This window comes from Diadema setosum, chromosome 11 (assembly GCF_964275005.1).
Source record: "Diadema setosum chromosome 11, eeDiaSeto1, whole genome shotgun sequence".
Taxonomy (NCBI): domain Eukaryota; kingdom Metazoa; phylum Echinodermata; class Echinoidea; order Diadematoida; family Diadematidae; genus Diadema; species Diadema setosum.
Window position 1 is genome coordinate 9,535,649 of NC_092695.1, and position 21,640 is coordinate 9,557,288.

The following is a 21,640-nucleotide window of genomic DNA, read 5'->3' on the forward strand; positions in this document are numbered from 1 at the left end:
TTTTCTGCTGTTAAAAAGTGAAATTTTTACACTGCATTTGATATCCTATCCCATTCAAAGTGCACACATTCATTTCTAGGCCAGCACATAGAAAGAAAGAGTGAACTGCTGCCAGGGAAGTCTTTTCTGCTGTGAGGGCGCTAGTCTTGGCGGGTGTTTCACGAAGAAATTAAGTCGATCTTAAATTCATGATCAACTTGAATATTATGGTAGGCTGTGTGTGACTTCAATAATGTCATAACTTTCATTGTTAGAATGAAAATTTTGGAGACATTTTCATACAGGCATAAATTAGCAAAATAAAGTTAGGGACAAAGGATTTTTTTTTTCTGTATGTTTTGACAACAATTTGAAGTGGATTCTGAAAACACTAGATAAAACTGAAAAAAAGATATCAATGGCATACCATAATTCAAGCCAATGTTAACTTCTAAGTTTGACTTTTGTGGAACAACCCCCTCCCCCCCCCCCCCCCATTACTTATGCTCTCTTTTTCAGAGCACCTGTGTACAACTCATAGTTTCATGCACAACTTCTAGGCCGTGCTGCACATGACTTCAAAGGAGAGCCAAGGTTCTTTCTCCATCTTTGAACACCTTCCTGGGTGTATACAACCCTCGTACATTACGCGAAACCACATGAAAACTACCGGTAGATTCCTGGGCCATGCTTTGATTTCACAATCACAGAAAAGGCAACTCCAAATGAAACAGCACATACACAGACATGACAACAATGTCCTGCTGTAGGACACAAAATCTTTTAACAAATTCCAACCTGACACAAATGATTTACAAGTCCAAAAAATCTATTCAAACTCACAAACTGCTATTTCCCAATATCCATGTAACTGTCTTTCTTCCTGCTGATTCAATAACATAGCACAGGACCAGGTCTTCCTAAGTTTTATTTTGTATCTACTGGATAAATAATGTAGAATAATGGAAAAACCAGCGATTAGGGAGATTCCCTACTATCTATCCAGTCTTTGTTGTTGTTGTTTTTCTTTGAAAAAGAGGAAATACTGATTCAGTCCCAAAAACTTTACACATGCTTCAAATCAACCTCAGAATACATCTTTCCTTATCCCAACATACCCTCTTCATCCTAGTCAAAAGAGGAGAGAGAAAGGTACATAGAAAGAGAGGTGTATCCATAAAAGTCAATGCATGAACATATGACCAGTCACTGTTAGACAAATGTTAATGAGGCATTGAAGCAACGAGTCAAACGTTTCCACTGCATGTAGATGAACCCCTATTCAAAAAACAAACAATCACACAAACAAACAGACAGACAGACAAAACAAAAACAACTGGGTCTTTGCCACATATATAACACTCGAATTTCTTTACATTTTCTAATCAATGTTTGTCTGTTAAACGTCATCTCTCCTCACATTTTAAACATGCTGTTCATAACATCTACATCGTTATCATATATATATATTTTCTGAATCAGTATCGGCAGTACTGACCTAACAAATATACACAAAATTTACATCAACTTTTTTGTCTTTCATTTTTTATAAATGATAGAAATACAAAATTGACTACGAGTATGGAGCAGTCTAGTTTAGAACTATGTATAAACTAATTTTACTTCGTCTACGCTATTTTCTGCTTTGAAAACCTAGGATAATCTATGCACCATACTGTTACATTCTCGTGTGGCGGACATTGCGCAAATAAAAGAATTGAAAACTAAAACAAAATGCTGACATAAAAAATGTCCTATCATTAGCACATCCGACACAATGAATATGAGGGACCCAAAGTATATCCGTTCAGATGCGACTTTGATGACACAGATAACATAATACTACTTGAGGTGGATCAAACAGTGGGCTGCTATGGTACGGATCACAGAAGGCTGTCATGTGGAGTTGATGCAACCTTTAAAAAGCAAGCACAATGACACATGGAGGAGTAAAACCTCTACTTCTCTATTCTTTTTTTAGAGCTGCATGATGAGTTCTACGTACGGCACCTAATAATTGACGGTAAAATCTGAACACTGACGGGGGCGGGGGCTGGCAGGCGAGGAAATAAGTGGGCAGAAGAGGAGGGGTGAAGGAGGGTGCGAGGGAGGGGTGTATTCAGATGGATTTAAAACAGACATACATGCGTAGCAAGCTGGGCTGCATTTGCACACTAAATACACAGGACCCTGCTTGAAGATACCTGCACAACCTCCTTTTTTTTTTTTATTCCAGCCCTACTAAACAGAAGCCTTTCTACACTCACAAACACACTGTGATTGAAACAACCACTGCGGCAGCAGCAAACACTTTAAAGGATCTTTAAAGGCTTTACTAACCCATTGCGGACGGCCTGATTTATACTATAGCATGCATTTCCCATAGACACCTGTCTAAGTCTAGTCGGGACTGGTGTTCAACAGGTTTAAGTACAGATGTAGTTGCTTTCGTGGTGAAGTGGCTGACTTGCCAAATCTTTGCTGCTTTGGGACTTAACGCAACTTTTTGTGACACAATCTGGACTACTTGTCATCTTAAGATTCATGTTTGCAAAATTCTACTGCAGCGGCACCTCATATCACATCCACAAGCGCTTCACTGATGAAAACATGAGGGCAGATCCTGACCTTTCTGTCTTTGATTTTGTCGTCATCAAAAACAATCAGACTGAAACCAGCATGAAATTGTAGTATTACATGAAGAAAATCATATTTCAGGTGCCCCACGACACTGGGTTGGTTGGCTCAATGCGTCTTTGAATCTAATAGCCTTTGATTAGATGTACGACTTTTCATTTCACAGAAAGCAATATATTTCACATAGAGAGTTAAGTTAGAATTGCATTTGAAAAATCACTGCAAGAGATCATAACAAGTTTTACACAGTTGGATAAGAATTAAAAATACTACTCTCAGGTTAGATTTGACTAAGTCTTCTGATGTAGCAGTCACTAGAAACCTGAATAACAGCCATTTTTTTTTTTTTTTTTTTTTTGGTGGCAAGACTTCACCAAACCAAGAGTCCTATATACTGTATAACTCACTGCCAGTGCTGTTTCCTGCAAAGGCTGATATCAGGGGGGCACTTCATGAAGTGCTTTTTCAGATATTTTTTTTTCTGACAAACTGTTATGAGCTACTGAAATCTTCTTGCATCTGATTGTCTGAGAGCAAATTTGTCAGAAAAAATTTCCGACAAAACGCTTCACGAAATGCCTCCTTGGGCGACTACAAGAATCACCAACATCTCCCCAGTAGGGGTACAGTGACAGAAATATCTGGACATTTTGAAATAAGAGCCAACAATAAAGCATACCAGATAAACACTGGCATCTGCTAATAACTGATTCCCTTCCTTGCCACACAATAATACAATCTCCACAGCCTAGGTTTGGCTGTTTCAACCGCTTTCTTTAAGTTTTCGATTCATTACAACAATTATTATTATCACTGACTGGAAAAAACTATCAAAAAAGAATGCTATGTTAACAGCTGCCGCCGTCCTACACTCTGTTGGTCACTGATCACACGCAAACAATTATGACAGTTTCGGTTGGTCACTGCCTTCATCCTGGACCAAAATGATCTCTTCATGTAAGCTTTCCAGGAAGAGTAGTGGTTTCCACTTCAATGCACTATGATAGAGAATGAAAACTGGGGTTCTAATATTCCTCCACTTATTAGCATCATATTCCCTCGTCCTGCATATACCACTTCTCCCCATCCCCTTTAAGCATGGTACATGAAGATTCAAATAAAAAAAATCAAAAGATAGAAATCTGGTAGTGCTTTTGTGCCTCGGATGTCAAGCTCTCCGTTCCTACACCGATTCCCACAAAAGTCCATCATTCAGTAATCCACATCATCCACGCCGGACTGGCACAGGGGGATGACAGAACTCGATACATGTCACACGATCAGAAGGGCGCCCTCAGTGGTCCACTGGCATATCCTTGGTTGGCCCTCAGTTACTACCCTTTCACAGACTAGGGATTACTTTCACGATGCAGCCCAATATTTCTCTCTCTCTTTTTTTTTTTTCATTCCTTTTTTTTTTTTTTTTTGGCAAAAGCCACGGGCCAACTATCGTCCACTATCCAATGGCCCATGAAAGAAATTCTTAAATATAAACAAGAAAACAAATCCAAGAGAAGACGGGCGAGGGAGCCGCTTTCAACTGGTCAGACTCTCGATAGCCTTCTCGATGTCCCAACATGACGACGATAGTGCCTCTCTCGCACACGTCTAACGTGGGGAAACAAACGGGAGAGAATGATACAAATTATGGCAAGCAGTTATGTCTTTGCTTCTTTGAGGTAAACCAATATCTACAGAAAGTGGCATATGGTCAGAATTCCATCAAGTACAGTTCGACCTCGATTATCCGGCCATGTCGGGACCGGCGCTCATCCGGATAAGCGAATTGGCCGGATATGGGAGACACAATGTTAATGTACATAGCTGCCGTCCAAGCTGCCGTCCCAGTGCACTGGCAGCTAGGCAGGTAGCGTACTCCGCAACGGTAGTGAAATCTATGCTAGCCTGCGCAAAATTGTAGTCCCTTCTTCACAAAAATAAAGTATATCTTTATCAATAATTTACAACTAAGAATTACCAAACAGTAATATAGTAGCATGGCTATAAACTCAGTGCATACTTTGTATCATTGTTAGAGACAAATTATGAGTTCGGAAGTAACCCTCATACGCTCATAAAATCATACATGTTTTACCTCATTAGATATTCAGAAACCTTCATGCACATCTTATGAAATTAGTGAAATAGATCCATGGAAAGATATTAAAGTCACTGTTTTTTCTCAATTTTTGGATGAAAAAAAAGTCCTTCACTGCGTGAACGCGTCCGGATAATAGAGATTTCCGGATAAAAGGAGGCCGGATAATCGAGGTCGAACTGTATGTGACTTGTCACATTATACTTTGAAAGCATGGTGTACAGTGCTTTAACCCTACAAAGACTGGAAGGGCCATCATGCCCCCCCCCCCTTGAAAATTTTGCAATAACTTCCAGAATTTATAAGATCTCACCCCAAGACTTCATGACTTTTTTCCTTTAGAGTCTTACGCATTTTTTGATACCTAATTTGCGTATATACTTGCAGCGGTTTTGGTGTTACGTAGCATTTTATGGTCACATGTCAGTCAAAAAATGGCGCATTTGTATGTGTTAATGTGTAAAATGAATGAGGTTTTGCAAGATTCTGTGTTACTTTTGTTTTCCTTGCACACTCTGTTTTTCAGCTATCAAAATCTGATCTAAAAACATATGAAATCAAAACAATGATATAAGAAATAGAAATAAAGAAAAACAAAATCTGGAAATGGAAATACAATTTTGATTATGTTTAATTCATTACCTAATTTTTTGGTCTTAGACAATCAGTTTTCTTACAAATACATGTTAAACAACTTTGTTTCACATATTCACAATTAAGGGATCACTAGACAACCATATTGGCACAAAATAAAAAAAAAAATCCATAAAAATTAGCATATTTGCTTAATTCACTAGCCTTAATTACAAAATTACAGTAATCTTTTTTTTATTTTAAATTAAGATAATTTTAGTCAAATTAACTATGCATTCTTGTAGGGTACGTCATAAACTAGGTGCAAGACGAATTTGGCGACTATCGGAAATTCCATGGCCAAGATTCTAGGGGGGCCATTATGCCCCCCCCCCCCCCCAGTCCTTTAAACCTCCAAAATAGCCCAGTCTTTTTAGGGTTAAAGCATAGTAATCTCTCTATAAATATAGTCGTAAGGGCGGGTTGTGGGAACTATCATCTAACCATTACACAAGGACTGCTCCACACTTTGACATTCTAAATGTCATATAAAGCAGTGCTTCTCAACTGGTAACACCACACCCAACACTAGCACCAAACTTACAAAAATGACTTCTTGCCTTGATACAACAAACTAAACATCATTCATGGTAGCAGTAGAATTTCACAAAAAAAAATCTCTGTGATTTAAATTGAAGAGAAAAAGAAGGGCCAAATGTGTGTAATAAAAGCAATGCAGGGATATACACTGGGCAATATTATAAACACTTTTTGCTGCACAAATAAGATGCCAACAGGACACCATACACTAATTCATAATGATAGCAAACCTATATTAATCAAAGCTCAGGTAAGTTTTCAAGGCTTTGCCAAAAAAAAAAAAAAAAAAAAAAAAGCAAACCACCCTCATTGATTGAAATGATTAAAGGTAGGGGATACCTTTTACAGACCTCCCAAAATGCAGCAAAACATTAAATATGAACCTCAGGGGACTTGTTTAGGCCACTGCTGAGAAATTTGGAAGTCAACAGTTATCTACAATTTGAATAATGCACAAAACTCAACTACTCAGTAGTTCTGTGTGTCAGCCACACTTAAGCCTTTTTGTTGCAGTCTTCTGTATTTTTTTATCTATAAACACAAATCTAAAAGTATAAGAGCTGATGTAATAACATATAGAGTGTGTGGCAAGGATATAGAAATGTTTGTAAGTTTTGTTGAACTTTCTTCGCAAAATATACATGATGGACACACATCCAGTGCATGGGTCTGCAAAGGTAGCCTAGTAATGTACTGGAATTTATGGTGAGCCCCGAAAAAAATTCAATTCAAAATCTAACGGTCAATAAAAATGTACTAAATGTTACCTTCCACTTTCAATACTTTATGGGAGTTTCTAAAATGATACTCTCTTCAACATACCACTGTATTTATACAACTCTTCATTTGAGGCATGCAAATGGGATTCCCTACCTTTAAAAAAGGAAAAGAACTGAATAAAGCACTCACTTCTTCAAATCCCATCTCTACTATCGTTTTGACCTTTGTTTCGAGCTCGCCGTTTCTCATGCTACCCCCAGCATAGACCGACGTCCAGTGCCTCGCGGTCTTGATGTATTCTTCATGGTCATCTTTGTACTGTATGAAGGGGAAAGGGGCAGGGGAAAATAATGACACATAACTTTAATAGCGAAAAAGACACGTACACAAAATCAAAACATACATACACAAAGTTTCATATGGATATCACAAACGGTTCTTAAATTGCATGTACATCGTCTGCAAAATCAATTACATACATGGAAGGACGAACGGACAGACAAACAACAAGAAAACACAGTGCCTCCGGCGACACTTTGTGGCAGAAACACAGAAATCTTGTATCGCAACAAGAACTGGTAATACAGAAACAGAGTACGGTCATCAATCTCCTTTTTTCTTTTTTCTCCAAGAATTGCTGATAATTATACCCACAAGGGTGCATTTTGACACATGTACAGATACACGCAGAGTGCAAATTATGTGTGTACTGCACACACACACACACGCACACACACAAAAAAATCATATCATCATACTGTGGTACTTTTATCTTGATAGCAAATACATTATTTTTACGAAATGTTTAGAATCAAGGCAAGCTGTTGGTTGGGTTACTCAAGCATAGCATTTCTCTTGACAGACCTTGGTCTTACAAATAGGTAAATTTGGTACAAACCTATGCAGGAGAAATAAGCTAATAGTAGAAATAATTGTTTGAGATAACTTAAGGTTACAATGTATGTTGCATAATTATCATTGTCACTCGCTTTTGTATTCCAAAAGAAACATAAATCCCCTAATGCATGTTTTATTTCCAATCGTTTCTAGTGAAATATGAACATGCTTTACCCACGGGCCTTTGTTTCCCTCCTGAATGTACAAGTATCTCATTAACACGCAATGTTATCAAACACTGGAAAAGAAAAATTGAATAAACAAATGCAGCGAACTCAGGCAAAACATCCATAGAAAGTCGAGTGGAAAAAAACAAACAAACATAACAGTTTTGCCCATGAAATACAAATATAAATGACCGGTGAAATGTGATACCTAGGGGAAATTTTGTTTCTCTCACTTTCATTCTTTTCTGTGAACATACACTTACAGTTGCTGTACATAATGCTGCAGGGAAAGCAGGACTGAATTACTGGGGGGAGGGGGATTTCTCCATACACATAGTAATTATATTGACTATAATTATAAAGCTCAGTCAAAGTATGAGGCAAGCTGAACAATTTTATCAATAGTTCTGAATTCAAAAAGTATTGATTAAGTTAATGCCATGTGCTGACCTCTACAGATAGGATCTGCAAGACACATTGGGATGTCTCAGTAGCAGAACGACATTTACAAATGAAAAAAAGAAAAATTCACAATTTGTGTTTTTTTTTTCTGAACGTGCACATTTTCAATTATTGAGATACACTGTATATTAAGAGAAGGGCTCTATCGATATAGTAATCCTGAAATTTGAAGATTTTAGTGAAATATCTACAATGTCACATGCTCTGTATATCGCTTTACTGTTGTGATATCATGCATTGGTGCAATCTGGAGAAGGCAACACATAAAATCTATCTAAACTTTTTAAATTTATGACTTTTGAATGGACTGTCTGATACCCTCACATCCACCAGTGCTTCCCATTCTATCAGTACTTATGATGAATCCACATGCACGTTTGAAAACAAGACAATATAAAAAACTTCCCCTTTTAGCAATGGTCCAACATAAAAGAAGACATCATCATCATCATTATCATTGGCAGCAGTAAAGGCAGCTGCGTGAATAGTCAAACTGTGTACCAAGCTCATTTAAATTAAATACAAGTAGGACTTCCTGAATCTATATGGTAGCATAGATTTCTACATTGCACTGAATATTGTTTGTCTACATGTATTGTTTATTGATGTTCTGGTGTCATAAATGAAACTATGCTTTCAAGGACACTTGAACTACTTTGCATCGTCATCGACGACTACACGGGACATTTCCCACGAAAGCACGGTCACTTGTAAGACAGCCACTTTGAAAAGGGGCAGGCTGACAAATGTAATATTGACGGTGCAGTTGGTATGGATTCAGACCATCTTCAAAAACCTTGTTTTTCACATGTGTTTCAAATCTGATACAAGATTTTGATGCAGTTTTCCTGAAAAAAAAAAACTTGAAGTGTAATACAGTGTACATCTTCCAGGATGCAGAGAGATAAGTGTAAAGTGCAAACACCATGTTCACAGTGGCTCTCGCGACTTCAGAGCATGATCACACATACAAAATTGGCAGAAACTGGAGGTTTCATCAGAACTGGATTTCTAAGAGTTGCAGAATTGTAACATTTCACATGTTTTTTTATAACAAAATAGGGAGCTTTAGGTTTTTGCGACACGGACATCCACAGGAAAAAAAAAAAAAAGTTTTATGCATGCACAAATTTGCTTATGAAAATCAACCTAGTGTCCTATGAAAGTGCACAGTCCATTCTGGGTTATTTTTGCGTCCGCTCAAATTCACATCGCAGAGAGCTACTTGATGAAATGATCCTAGATGGGAGTGTCATTTAACTTTGTTTAGGCTGGGTCCTCGCGTAATCTAAAGCTACTTTGCAACATGACACAGGGAGAGCGGAGAACAGCCAACGCAATTGTCGTCTTAAACGTCCGCGTCGCAGATCTAAAGCTCCCTATTGACGCCTGCAGCAAGCACATATGCAAATTAGATGAAATCAGGATGTCATGGTCTCATTCCCCTCCCACAGAACTGCACACACATTTTCACCTAACTTGTTTGACATGAAAAAAAAATATAATGAATTCATATCCTTCACATAAAATTGGTTATCGGGTTGCAAAAAACAACAACAAAAACACAACCAATATCCTTTGCATAAATATTTCATTATGTGGCAATAACCTGGTGCTTATGACTTTCAGGGGGGAAATGACAACACATTATGAGAAACTTATAAATCGCCATAAATGTCTTTAATACCTAATGTAAACTTTTGCTGAAACTTCTACCAACCTGTTCATCACATTTTTCTCTGTTATTGATGGGAAATTAATTGCAGTATTATGTTGCTTAAAGTAAGATAATGAAAAAAAAAACAAGAGACCCGTGGGTCTAGTGCTCACCTGAGTATCGCAAGTTCACCTTTCACGCAGTCACTAACAGGTCTACCAAAATTTGACCAGGCATTCTCAAGTAGAAGATGAAAATGTACAATTAGGGCCCAAATTCGGACCCCCCCCCCCCCAATAGTATCAATTTTAGCTCTATCACTTTGGTTCTACAGAGGAACACTTTTTTTTTTAGGATTTCTTAATTTGGGGGGATGGGGGGCCAAGGAGCATGGTGCCCATTTTAACAAATTGAGATCCTAACCCCCTAGGGATGCTACCTGCCAAGTTTGGAGGACATCCATCACGAGGTTTTCAAGGAGAAGATAAAAATGTACAATTTAGGCCCCAATTTGGACCTCCCCACCCCTCCCCCCTACCCGCAAAAGGGGGGGGGGGCACCCCTGGATCTGCTATCAAACAAACTTGAAACTACAGTCTTTAGTGTCCTAACTCATAGTATTAACTTAGCTCTATCACTTCTGATTCAAGAGATTTTTAAAGATTCCTTAATTTTGGGAGGTTTGGGGTCCTTGGGGCCCTCCAGGTGGGACACGGTGTCCATTTGAACAAATTGAGATCCTACACCCCTAGGGATGCTACCTGCCAAGTTTGATGAAAATGGGTCATGGGGTTCTCAAGAAGAAGATGAAAATGTACAATTTAGGCCCCGTTAGGACCCCTCCCCTCCCCTGGGTCCCAAGGGGGGGCACCCCTGATTCTGCCATGAACAAAATTGTTCTATGTACTAACTCATAGTACTAACTTAGCTCTATCACTTCTGGTTCTAGAGAAGAAGATTTTTAAAGATTCCTTAATTTTTTTTTTTTTTTTGGGGGGGGGGGGGGGTTGGGGCCCTCTGGGGGCCTCTTGGGTGGGGCATGGTGCCCATTTTAACAAATTGAGATCCTAACCTCCTAGGGATGCTACCTGCCAAGTTTTGTGAAAATCGGTCTTGGGGTTTTCAAGAAGAAGATGAAAATGTAAAAAGTTTACGCACGACGGACGCCGGACGAAGAGCGATCGCAATAGCTCACTTGAGCCTTTGGCTCAGGTGAGCTAAAAATCAGAGCGGTACAATGTACATCAATGAAAAATTTTTGGAAAAACATAAAATGGTGATCAATCTAAAATGGAATAGAGATTATTAGACAAACTGGCAACTCTGTGTGATGTAGGTGTTAAGCAGCTTTCCATATGGTTTGTACACAAAATTTCTCTTATTTTTATTTTTCTCAAATATTTGGGCACAAACAGAACCTACACTGTATCTGCTGAGGAGGACATGCAACGAAGTATAACTCTTATTACATGCCAAGAACAGGTCTACAAAAATAAATACTTTTTTGATGTGTCTGTGTTACCTCCCCCCCCCCCCCACCCCCCATATTTTCACAGATCTACTTCTTTGATTTTTCTGTTTTAATCCAAAACATTATGATATCAGGATAGAATTTCCCTTAAAATGTCAACTTGAATGCACTTTGGAAGTACTCACGTGCCTGCCTGCACCATCATTTTACACACCCAATAAAGCACGCTGTACATTGCCGCATGCACAACTTAGAAGGTGCATGGTCCCGGTGTTTTAGTCAAATGCGTACGCGGGCGCACGGCGCAAGTTTCCTATAGAGACGTACGCTATCGACTCCTCTTCAGCGCTTACGCTTTGGCCCACTTCCCCGAGTCCGAAGAAGTCCGATTCACTGTAGTCAGTGGTCTGATCACAGTTCCGCTCATGATTCGGCTGAGGGGGATGACAGCTTCAGCAAACTTCTTTTGTGATGTCATAATAAGAAGCACATATGCACGCACCCTGGCATTACTACAGACTGCGTGTTAAGCAGAGAAGACAATGAAGGCAACGTTACTTAGCAACACGTACACGCTTTACTCTTGATGACAGCTCAACTTCGGCTATCTTCGTATCAATGCTAACGGTGATCGACAGTATCATCAACAGCGCCCTCTACACTACTGGGACTATGCACCTTTAAAGCCACCAGAAGTACATAAAGGTACATTGTGTACCCCCATTCATTGTGCATGCTGACATACTGTAATTGTGGACAGACTGTACGCAAAATAAGCATACCAATTACCATAGCGCACAAATGACACACATCCACACACACGCAAGCTGAATATAAACTGACATGAAGAATTGAGCACTTTGTTTGTTTTTTTTTATAAGCACTTTTCAATACTATCCCTAGCTTCATAACGAGGGCGCTTTTGCTACATCCAGAAATCATTACTGTCAAACACAATATATTCGCGGCATGAAAATTTCGCGAATTGGAGCTGACGACCTTTCTGGCGGCATGAAATTTTCGTGAATTGCCACTGGCGTCCAATGCATATAATGTAGGCAAGAACTTTCGCGTGCATTTTGATTTCGCGAATGTTGGCACTCACGAAAATGCACGCAAACATTCCTTGTTTTACAGTATATTGATTGCCTGCACTAAACACTCACTTGTTTGGCCACCACCGCGTCCTGGGGGTCATCAGGCTCCGCATCAGCCAGTAGGGCTTGGAGGGAGAGGAGGACGGTGCGAAGTGTCATGGCCGCCGCCCACTGGTCCTTCAGGATGTCCAGACAGATGGCTCCCGTAACCGAGCTGATGTTCGGGTGCCAGATCTTGGTCACAAATTTCACCTGCCGGTTCAAGAAAAAGGTTTGGGAAGAGATCCAGGGTGCATTACTTATAGTTACAGCTGATCGGGACAAATTCATGTTTAGATTATACATCATGCAAAATAGTCACTCCTATTCTGTGCTCAATTTGTATGAGGAATACGCGTATATTATTTGAAGTGTCACTTGCAGTGGAGGTCAGCTCAGGGGATACTGTATGTGCCACATATTTAGCTACATGTATGGGAATATTTTGTGAATTCACACTTGTAAAACAATTTTGTAAGTAGTGAAGTTCACATACACAATGTAAGAACCAGTGATGTAATGAGAAATAGCTATCACCCCCTTTTGGGCAGCATAACAAGCAATTTTGCACCAAGGAGAACTGCATAAAAATGTTATGAGAGGTACACGGGGAATTCTGCCAACATCAGTTGATTCATAGAATTTGTGAAATATATACCATCAGGGTTCGAAATTGATGATGGTCTGCTGGCCATTGGCCACCCAAAATCACGTCGGACTAGCTAAAAATCATAAAATTCTGAAGTTACTAGTCCGTCTGGCTAGCCAAAATATTGCTTTAGTGTCAAAATTGATTCTAAGTAGTCCGCCTGGCTAGTTAAAAAAAAAAAGTTCACTGAGACCCCTGATGGTCCATGTATGCCATTGAGTTTCAAATGGACAATCTTTTGTGGATTGGAACTTGTTGGACCATTTTGTCAGGATTTACAACTGGAACACCACAGCAATGGAGAAGAAACGTACAATGTAGGGCATATTACCCTTTTTGCAGTAAAGAGTTAGTACTACCCACCTTGCAGAGTGTATACTTTGCATTTTTGATATAGGAGGCACTATTTTTGGCATGTTGACAATTTTTGCCAATTATTAGTCAACTCAAGACATTCCCAACATAAAACCACCATGAAGTACATGTGTAGCATTACCACCAATGACAGTCCTCATTTGCAAAGCATTACAAGAGTGTGTATAAAGAGAACCAGGCATACTGCAGTCTGAGTAGTACTCAATACTGTAAAGTGGCTGACGTGTCACTATCATTTCATGCACAGCTGCTTGTATGATTTTCACATTCCTTTCAAACACGTTCATCAGGATGGGCATAGGCATTACAAGGAAGCAAACAAGATTTAAACATTGTACGGTGGCAACTGATAACAAAATTCAATCTCAAATGTGGCACTGCATAAGTTCTGATAGTATTCAAATGACCTACCAAAGAGAAGGATATATTTGAAGCTACTTGGAGCGCCCAGAAAAAGGGCTTTTATTACTTTATAATGCCTTGTAACTGAGCATTGAAGGCCATTATGCTCTTAATACAGTAGCTACATTCTGAAACAGAAACACTCTGGCAATAAACCGGGAGATATTTTGCCACAAAACCTGAAAAAAGAGAAACAAGCACATATTTCAGGACTTTGTTTTTCAAGTTTGATAATTTTGACAAAATCATTGATTCAGAATCACTTTGTACACTTGTATAAGACTATCAAGAAATGAAAAGGAAATAAGACACTATCTTTGTGTGTCATGTTGTGTGTATGCGTGTGGGTGAGTGTGCGTATGTGTGTTGTCTCGAATTGTTAAAATAGTTTTCCCCCAGGGTGCTAAGCATGCATGGAATGTAAGGGTCACTTATTGAAAACAAAGGCTTGGCTCAACATTGTTGCGCCTCTCTAACAGAATCAATACAAAAATTGTACCTTTTCAACAACAAAAAAGAAAACGAGATTTTTTTTTTCTTCTCATGGTCGAACAGAATGTATGCAAATTGTTCATTTTTGTTTGTGTAACACTTTCATTAAGAGTGCAAGACCCTCAAAGTACAAAACACAACCATCTTTGTTTTCCTGCTTTGCATACTACTTATTTCCTGATCAATGTTCCATACCTTCCATACTCTGTCAGTGTGTGTGTGTGCGTGTGTGTGTGTGTGTTGCAATTCTCTCTTTTATTCAAAATCATTCCGAATCACTTTCAGTCCACAAAACTGGTATATAAAAAGCCCACTATTTCCAAAACTATCTACGTGTATTTAATATCCTAACCATATTCAAAATTCTGGTGGACAAGGAAATGGGTTCTACGTGTACTCTCGCGTCATCACATGTCAACGGATTTGATAACTATGTCATAAGAATTATACCTGTCTTTATGTAAGCTAAACTTTGCTGTTTCAGTATTGTTGAAATATCTCATCATTATCAGTGACATATTTGAGTGATGGACAATCACAGTTTGATAATAATAAGGTCTGATTTTATCCAGGGTAGCCTCTTCAGTGTCATCTGTACATGTACAATGTAGGAACTTTCAGCTTGCACATTTTTGAAGCCAGATAGATCAGTAGGATGCAAGAAACAATAATTATTGACATCAATCCATGTGTCATAATCTTTCATCTTCTTCTTTTTTAGTACGGCCAGATATCTTACTCAGCTGAAAATGTGTATTATAACAACTGCAACATATTGAAAACACTTGCAGCAACAACTGGAGGTGACAAAACAGTCACTAGTGCACACAGTGATATGTAACTTTATTTACATTTCATCTATATACAGGTTTTGCCATACATTCATTATAAATGAGTCCCAAGGGGGATCAATACAGGACACCACAAACTTTGATGACCCTCTGTTGCTTTTTAAATGTTCCAACAGATTATCATTTCTCCCTTTGTAATGTTCTGAATGTTTGCAGGAATGCGGGGAGTGTGCAGTATTTGGTTATGTGAAAGAAAAAAAAGAGAAAAAAAAATGTATACAGTGCGTCTTTGCATGGTTCATGTCATCCCTGGATTACTTTACTCTGTAATTTAATCTCAGATTATAGAGTAATAATGCCTCTGGCACCACTTCGTGGCGGAGGCATAAAAACCACTGCTTCCTTTTTTAAGTGAGTAAAGGTTCACATAGCAACCTCTAGGTGCTAATTGGTAAAGTGTACGATAGGTTGTACAGGCAAACAAAAATTACATCCATTACTCATAAGCCATCTTAATGGGCGATGGTATTCATCAAATGCACTCGGCAAAGGCTGTCAAAACGGTGGCTGGAGAAAAGGAATATCACACGTTGGTCATGAAATAATTAGCCAGTTAGGAGTTAGCTCATGTCCACATTAGCACAAACAAGATTTACTTTTTTCTCAGTTGATTTTGAAGCAATTCATCTGTTTTCAAAGCAACTTAGTGTATGAGCTTGCCCAATGGTTCAGGGGTGTATCCAGGATTTTTTCTGGGGGGGTCGTAATCACAATTTTTGGACCTTTACCTTTGCGAGGGAGCGGAGCGACAGAGCGGGGGGAGGGTGTGGGAGGGGGGTGTCCCCCCTGCCACGGTGGGGAGTTTTTGAATTTTATATCTTAAAATGGGGCCATTTGGTGCATACAAAAGTGACTTTTTCGGCATACTTAGAAAAGAACCCATTTATGTTAAAACTGGTGATAAAACCTGAGTTGGTCCAGGGGTGTATCCAGGATTTTTTCTTGGGGGTCGTAATCACAATTTTTGGACCTTTACCTTTGCGAGGGAGCGGAGCGACCGAGCGGGGGAGGGTGTGGGAGGGGGGTGTCCCCACTCCCACGGTGGGGAGTTTTTGAATTTTATATCTTAAAATGGGGCCATTTGGTGAATATAAAAGTGACTTTTTCGGCATACTTAGAAAAACTCATTTATGTTAAAACTGGTGATTAAACCTGAGTTGGTCACTTACAAGTTCGTGAATCGGTTAGTTGAAAACTGCATTTAAAAAAGTTGCTGACGAGCTACACCTTCCTTTTAAATCCTAGAGTATATAGTAAAAAGTTTTGCGGACCATGTAATGCAAGTATTCCAGAGTTGACGATACTCCCAGAGCTAGTCAATCCTGCCTAACTTTGCTTCCGAATATAATAAGAAAGTAGAATATGCACTTCAATCTCAATCCAAAAGGACAGGAGTTGAAAACATGTGTATGAATTATAACATTCTCCTTACAGGACAATATAGGTTAGGCCATAATTCAAACGGCCGCGGTTATCATAGGGTAAGGCACAAGTAATAAGGCCGGCTGTAAGTGTGTAGTCTAGGCAACCAGTTCGATGAGTTGCTGATGGGAGACAGGAAAATTAATAAACATGGCAGTGCGGCTTAAGCCTAAGAAATAAGTTATGGCAGATTAAACCTAAGTTACGAAATTTCCGAGGTTTTTGACAATTTGGTGGAACACCACCTGGTCACTTTTTTCCCCTGTTGTATACAGGGTAAAAAGCCCTCGACCCCTTGAAAAACAAAAATGCCTGTTACAAAAAGTGGACCTTTTGAAAATTTGGGGGGGTCGTACGACCCTCCCGACCCCCCCCCCCCCCCTTGCATACACCCATGTGGTTTAACAATCTATGGAATTCATCAATCAACTGAAGAAAGTTCACCCCTCTGATTAATACTCTCATGCTTTCATTCATCAATCACGTTTAATAAAAGAATGAACTTGCATGGGGGACCAGATGACAAGAATGGTCTATTAATATAAACACGGGGAAGCATCCATTTCAGTATTTTTCTGTTGAATGTATGAACAATTTTTTTCTTTTAACATTGCCAAATACCAAACTTGCTGTCATGTGGATGTGCTGGCAAGCACAATTTATAAAGCTTTTAAACATGAATAATTAATCATTAAATACTGCAAAGCCACAAATTTTCCCACGCATGAAACTTTCACAAATTTTGCAAGGAATCAAGGTTCGCAAGTAAAATGCAGGTGGAAGTCTTTTGGGTCTTTTTAAATACAATGAGCTGAATGTCAACAGCAATTTGCAAAAGTTTCATGCAAAAAAAAAAAAAAAAAAAAAAAGAAAGGGCTGTTGGCTCCAATTCGTGAAAGTTTCGTGCCGGGAATCTTTCTGGTTTTGCAGTACCACACTATATCACAGTCGCTTTATCTCAGAGTTTATAAACCAACATGCCTGTTGGGACAATTCACTTTTTTCTGCTCATGGGCAAAGTGGAACTCAGAACTGGCTTTTTGAGGTGGAGATCTGTTGTTATTTTTCTTCTTTTGTTCATTACCTGAGGAGGATTGAAGGGGTACGTCTCAGGAACTTTGATGTGAAGTTTGAATCTGCCCCCTTCATAGGGCGTGTCCGGTGGCCCTGTGATTTCACCTTGGAGCTCCGAGTAGTCATCATCCATGGGTAGGACTATCTTGATCTGGTTCTTGATGGCCTTGGGGCAGATTTAAAAAGAAACAAATAATTGCAAAATATTGCTCCCTCAGGCTTGACATCGATATAAACACAATACAACATCAACTATCATGTTCCTGGTTGGTTAGACTTAAATCTTTAAAGTTGATTTGACTGTATGCTGGAAAGGTTTACTGACAGACTGAATATATCCCAAACTTCCAAGATATTGAGCTCATGGTAATATGACTGAAACATGACAATTATCAACAAATACAAGTCTGATGTGACATACCAGGTTAACTTTTTTTTTTACATTCTAGAGATCAAAACAAAAGTTGTTCACAGCAAAAGCAAACAAAAACACATTAAAAAAAAATCTGTAAAACACAAAATAGTCTTACATAATGATGTTATCAACTTCCTCGAGGTTCTAACAAACCCGCCCACTTGCCTGGGCAAAATGCAGTACAATTCACTGTCAGGAAAGTTGTATGAGTCTGTCACTTTGGCTAGATGGTGGAAAAATGAACAAATTAAGTATATGTTGCAACTGTGACCTCTCTACATCAGGAAACAATTGAGAATTTTGTAAAAAAGAACATAATGTGGAAATAAATGAGCACTACATGCAGTGCTCTGATTTCAAGGTCTTTTAGCAGCATATTTGTGCAACAGACCATAGAACTTCTACTATAACAAGTGTACGTACATGAGCATTCACAAAAATTGATTAGGTGCCAACACCCACATACGAAACTACTGTAAGATGAGTGCATTAATCTTAAAAGGGACTAACTGTCAAAATCACTACAGAGCCACATGATTGACGGGTTTTGCACATACATGTAACTATTATATTTTGCTTCCAGGAATGAACTTGGGCTGCAAGACCTCTGTCAGACATAAAAACTTACTCTAGCAAATTATCATTTCTCACAGGGTTTATTCAGTGAAGCAAGATATTGTGAAATCACTCTACCACACTGAGAATGTTGCTCTATCAAACATTAAAGCCACTGTTTAACATCGGGAGCAGTGATTTTGGAAATGTTGTAAGTTTATCACATTTGATGCACAAGTGTAGGTCAGTTACATCAATACAATAATATACTAATTTTGCAACTTGAAGCTCAAGATATAAGGAGATATCGCTATTTTTCTCAATAAGTCATAACTGTAGACAGTTTATTCTAGAAACAATTTCAATAAAGCTATTATTCACAGTTTGTACATTTTATGATAATTAACATTGATTGAACTGATTAACATTTTTACATTGGTTGTTCTATCCCTAATTCACATTTCAGAACTAATTTGAAGCACTGAAGCTGGGTTAGTATTAATAATCTAATTGACAATGTAATGTGATTTGTTTGGTTTAACAATTGAAACCATATCTATTCTTGGTTTTTCATCGCCCCTTGTTCCAACTTTGCCACTTGGCAGAATAGTACGGGTATCCAATTAACTCTTTATGTGCCATGTTCACACGTCCGATTCAGTCGACGGCGTGCCAACTTTGCATATTCTGCTCAAACGCACAAACCCGCCTGAACCGATCGATAAGTCGCCAAAGGCCACAATCCAATGAAAGCTTTTCTCGCAATTTCATTCCTCTCACATATAGCTTTCATTTTGTGTTGTGATTAACTAGCAAGCGGTGTTCCCTTACTGGATTTCTGTGTAAAATCTAAGTTTCTGTCACTATTTTGTGTGCAAAAGTCATGCCTTTTTGTAATAATGTAGTTTCTGGTCATTTGAAAGAAAACCAATAACAGATTTGTCATACTTACATCAAAGCAAATGTGGGCATTTTCTCTATAGCTTTGTTCACTACAGGTCCAGTTAAACAGCAATCTATAAAAGTTACATGGATTTGAAAAACAGGATGTTTTCCCAAAGCACGACAATTTTGGTACCTCAAAATTATGTGGCACACAGGGGGTTTATGCCATGGCACATAAAGAGTTAATTATTTATAAACAAATGGTTTGCTCAGGCAAACTGTAGCTTTTTCACTTGTACATATCGTCGCCGGTCACACAAACCGACGAATCACTCGATTTTGGGTCAAATTTTCGATTTTGAGATTTTCAATCATTTCGATAGTAGATATTCCATACTACATATTCTGAAATTCTCAGTGTGTAATTCGGTGTAATTTTTACGTAGTTATCACTTTTGTAGAAGTATGTAATTCCATTTGTGAATATTATTTGTTTTCCCCATAGACGCGTGTGTTAAAACAATCAGGCGATTCGACGGTTCGGTGACCGCGCGTACGCGCGGTCACCGAACCGACGAATCAGTGCGCATTGACTTGCGTGTAATTTTTGAGATCCAACAGTTCATTGACCGCGCGCGCAGTGCGCGTACTATGTAATACATGAGTTGACAATGACAACGCTCAATGTACATGTACATATGGACACACATGTAAAATGACGTGCTTTGCAGACCGAAAATACATGCATGCAGCTCTTTGACGATTTTCCGCTTATTGTGAACAATACAATTCGATAAAAACTTCACAAGTTAGAGCAAGAATTGAAGTCTGATGTACTACAAAAATAATTGGAAATTATAGACATGAAAGTGTAGCAACCATAAGTCAAAAATGGGTTAACTTCAAACGCGATTTTCTCGAATTGTCATTCTTACGCAAACCTGAGGGATTCGTCGGTTCGTGTGACCGGCGACGATATGTAACCAACTCCATGTACAGTGCACACTATCATGGACCGTCTATTGAATACAGTACATGCCATGGCAAGGGACAGAGACATGCGAGACATTACAAAGCAAACACCTTGTCAGCTAATTTTGCCAATTTGTGTGCCTGTCAAAATACAGAAACTTCCATCTTCCATAACTGCATGGTTTCCATTTTCCTGTAGGCTGTGATCAATATTAGACCTCCTATACAATAACTCTCGATGCATGAAAATCACACAACTTTTATTTCTTTATTGGTCTATTTAAACAGTTACTGAGTTAGATCTGGACATTTCCAATGCAGGGTTGAGGATGTGAAACACAAACAGACCACTTCACCAAGTTACGCACCCTGCTCTTTGCGATGAATAAATGAAGCGCTCAGAATCTTTTACATGTACGAGTTGCGACTCTCTCTCTCACACATGGGGACCTCTAACTATACACAGCCCAGTGCACAGCGTATTAACAGCGTCTGGTCGGGCTAGGGGACCTCCATTTTATTTTATATCCTATCTGCAAAGGCATCTTGAGGATCTTCAAATTGACATTAGTAAATTTAGTACAAATAGTAGAAAGCATGGAACAGAGTCTGAAATGACTTCATCCTCCTTCATTAATCATGATAATCTTAGCTGAATATTTCTAACCGTTACTTCATCATCATTTTAAAATGGATACCATGGATACTGTGTCAAAAAAATAGGTCAGACTGGGCTCAGTTAAAACCTAGCGTTGTTGGACAGGTAAGAGAAGAGCTGTATTTTAGTAACGTGCTCAATTCTTCAGACCAGATAGAACAGCATAACGTTAGTAAGTTAACAGCAGAAAGTTACAGTCGTGTATTGAATGCCATCTTCATTGAAAACGTTTCGATTCGAAATGTACCTCGTCGCTGCTCATAACTTCTTTCAACTCCCGTTGTATCCTGTTTGTCGCAATATTTGCCATGTTCACTGGTGAAATGACGACACTGCCAAAGACGATTGAGTTCCACGCATCACAAATTCGTACACAAAAACACGACCTTGCAGCTGAGTGTCTGCGACTCCGTAGGCCTATATACACCGTTTTATTACATAATCTTTAAAACCCTATGCCATGGAATGGTAAGCCATTACACTCCGCGTAACT

At 38.9% G+C, this 21,640-nt stretch overlaps 1 protein-coding gene across 1 annotated transcript; it reads right to left on the reverse strand.

Moving 5' to 3' along the window:
• Window positions 1-3,004: 3,004 nt before the first annotated feature.
• LOC140234693 (ubiquitin-conjugating enzyme E2 K-like) lies at window positions 3,005-21,640 on the reverse strand. The gene is made up of 5 exons (XM_072314728.1): window positions 21,395-21,640; window positions 17,673-17,828; window positions 12,428-12,610; window positions 6,797-6,925; window positions 3,005-4,224 (listed from the first exon to the last, which is right to left on the reverse strand). Exons 1-5 carry the CDS (start codon window positions 21,455-21,457, stop codon window positions 4,153-4,155), a joined length of 603 nt encoding a protein of 200 aa, XP_072170829.1. The 5' UTR covers window positions 21,458-21,640; the 3' UTR covers window positions 3,005-4,152.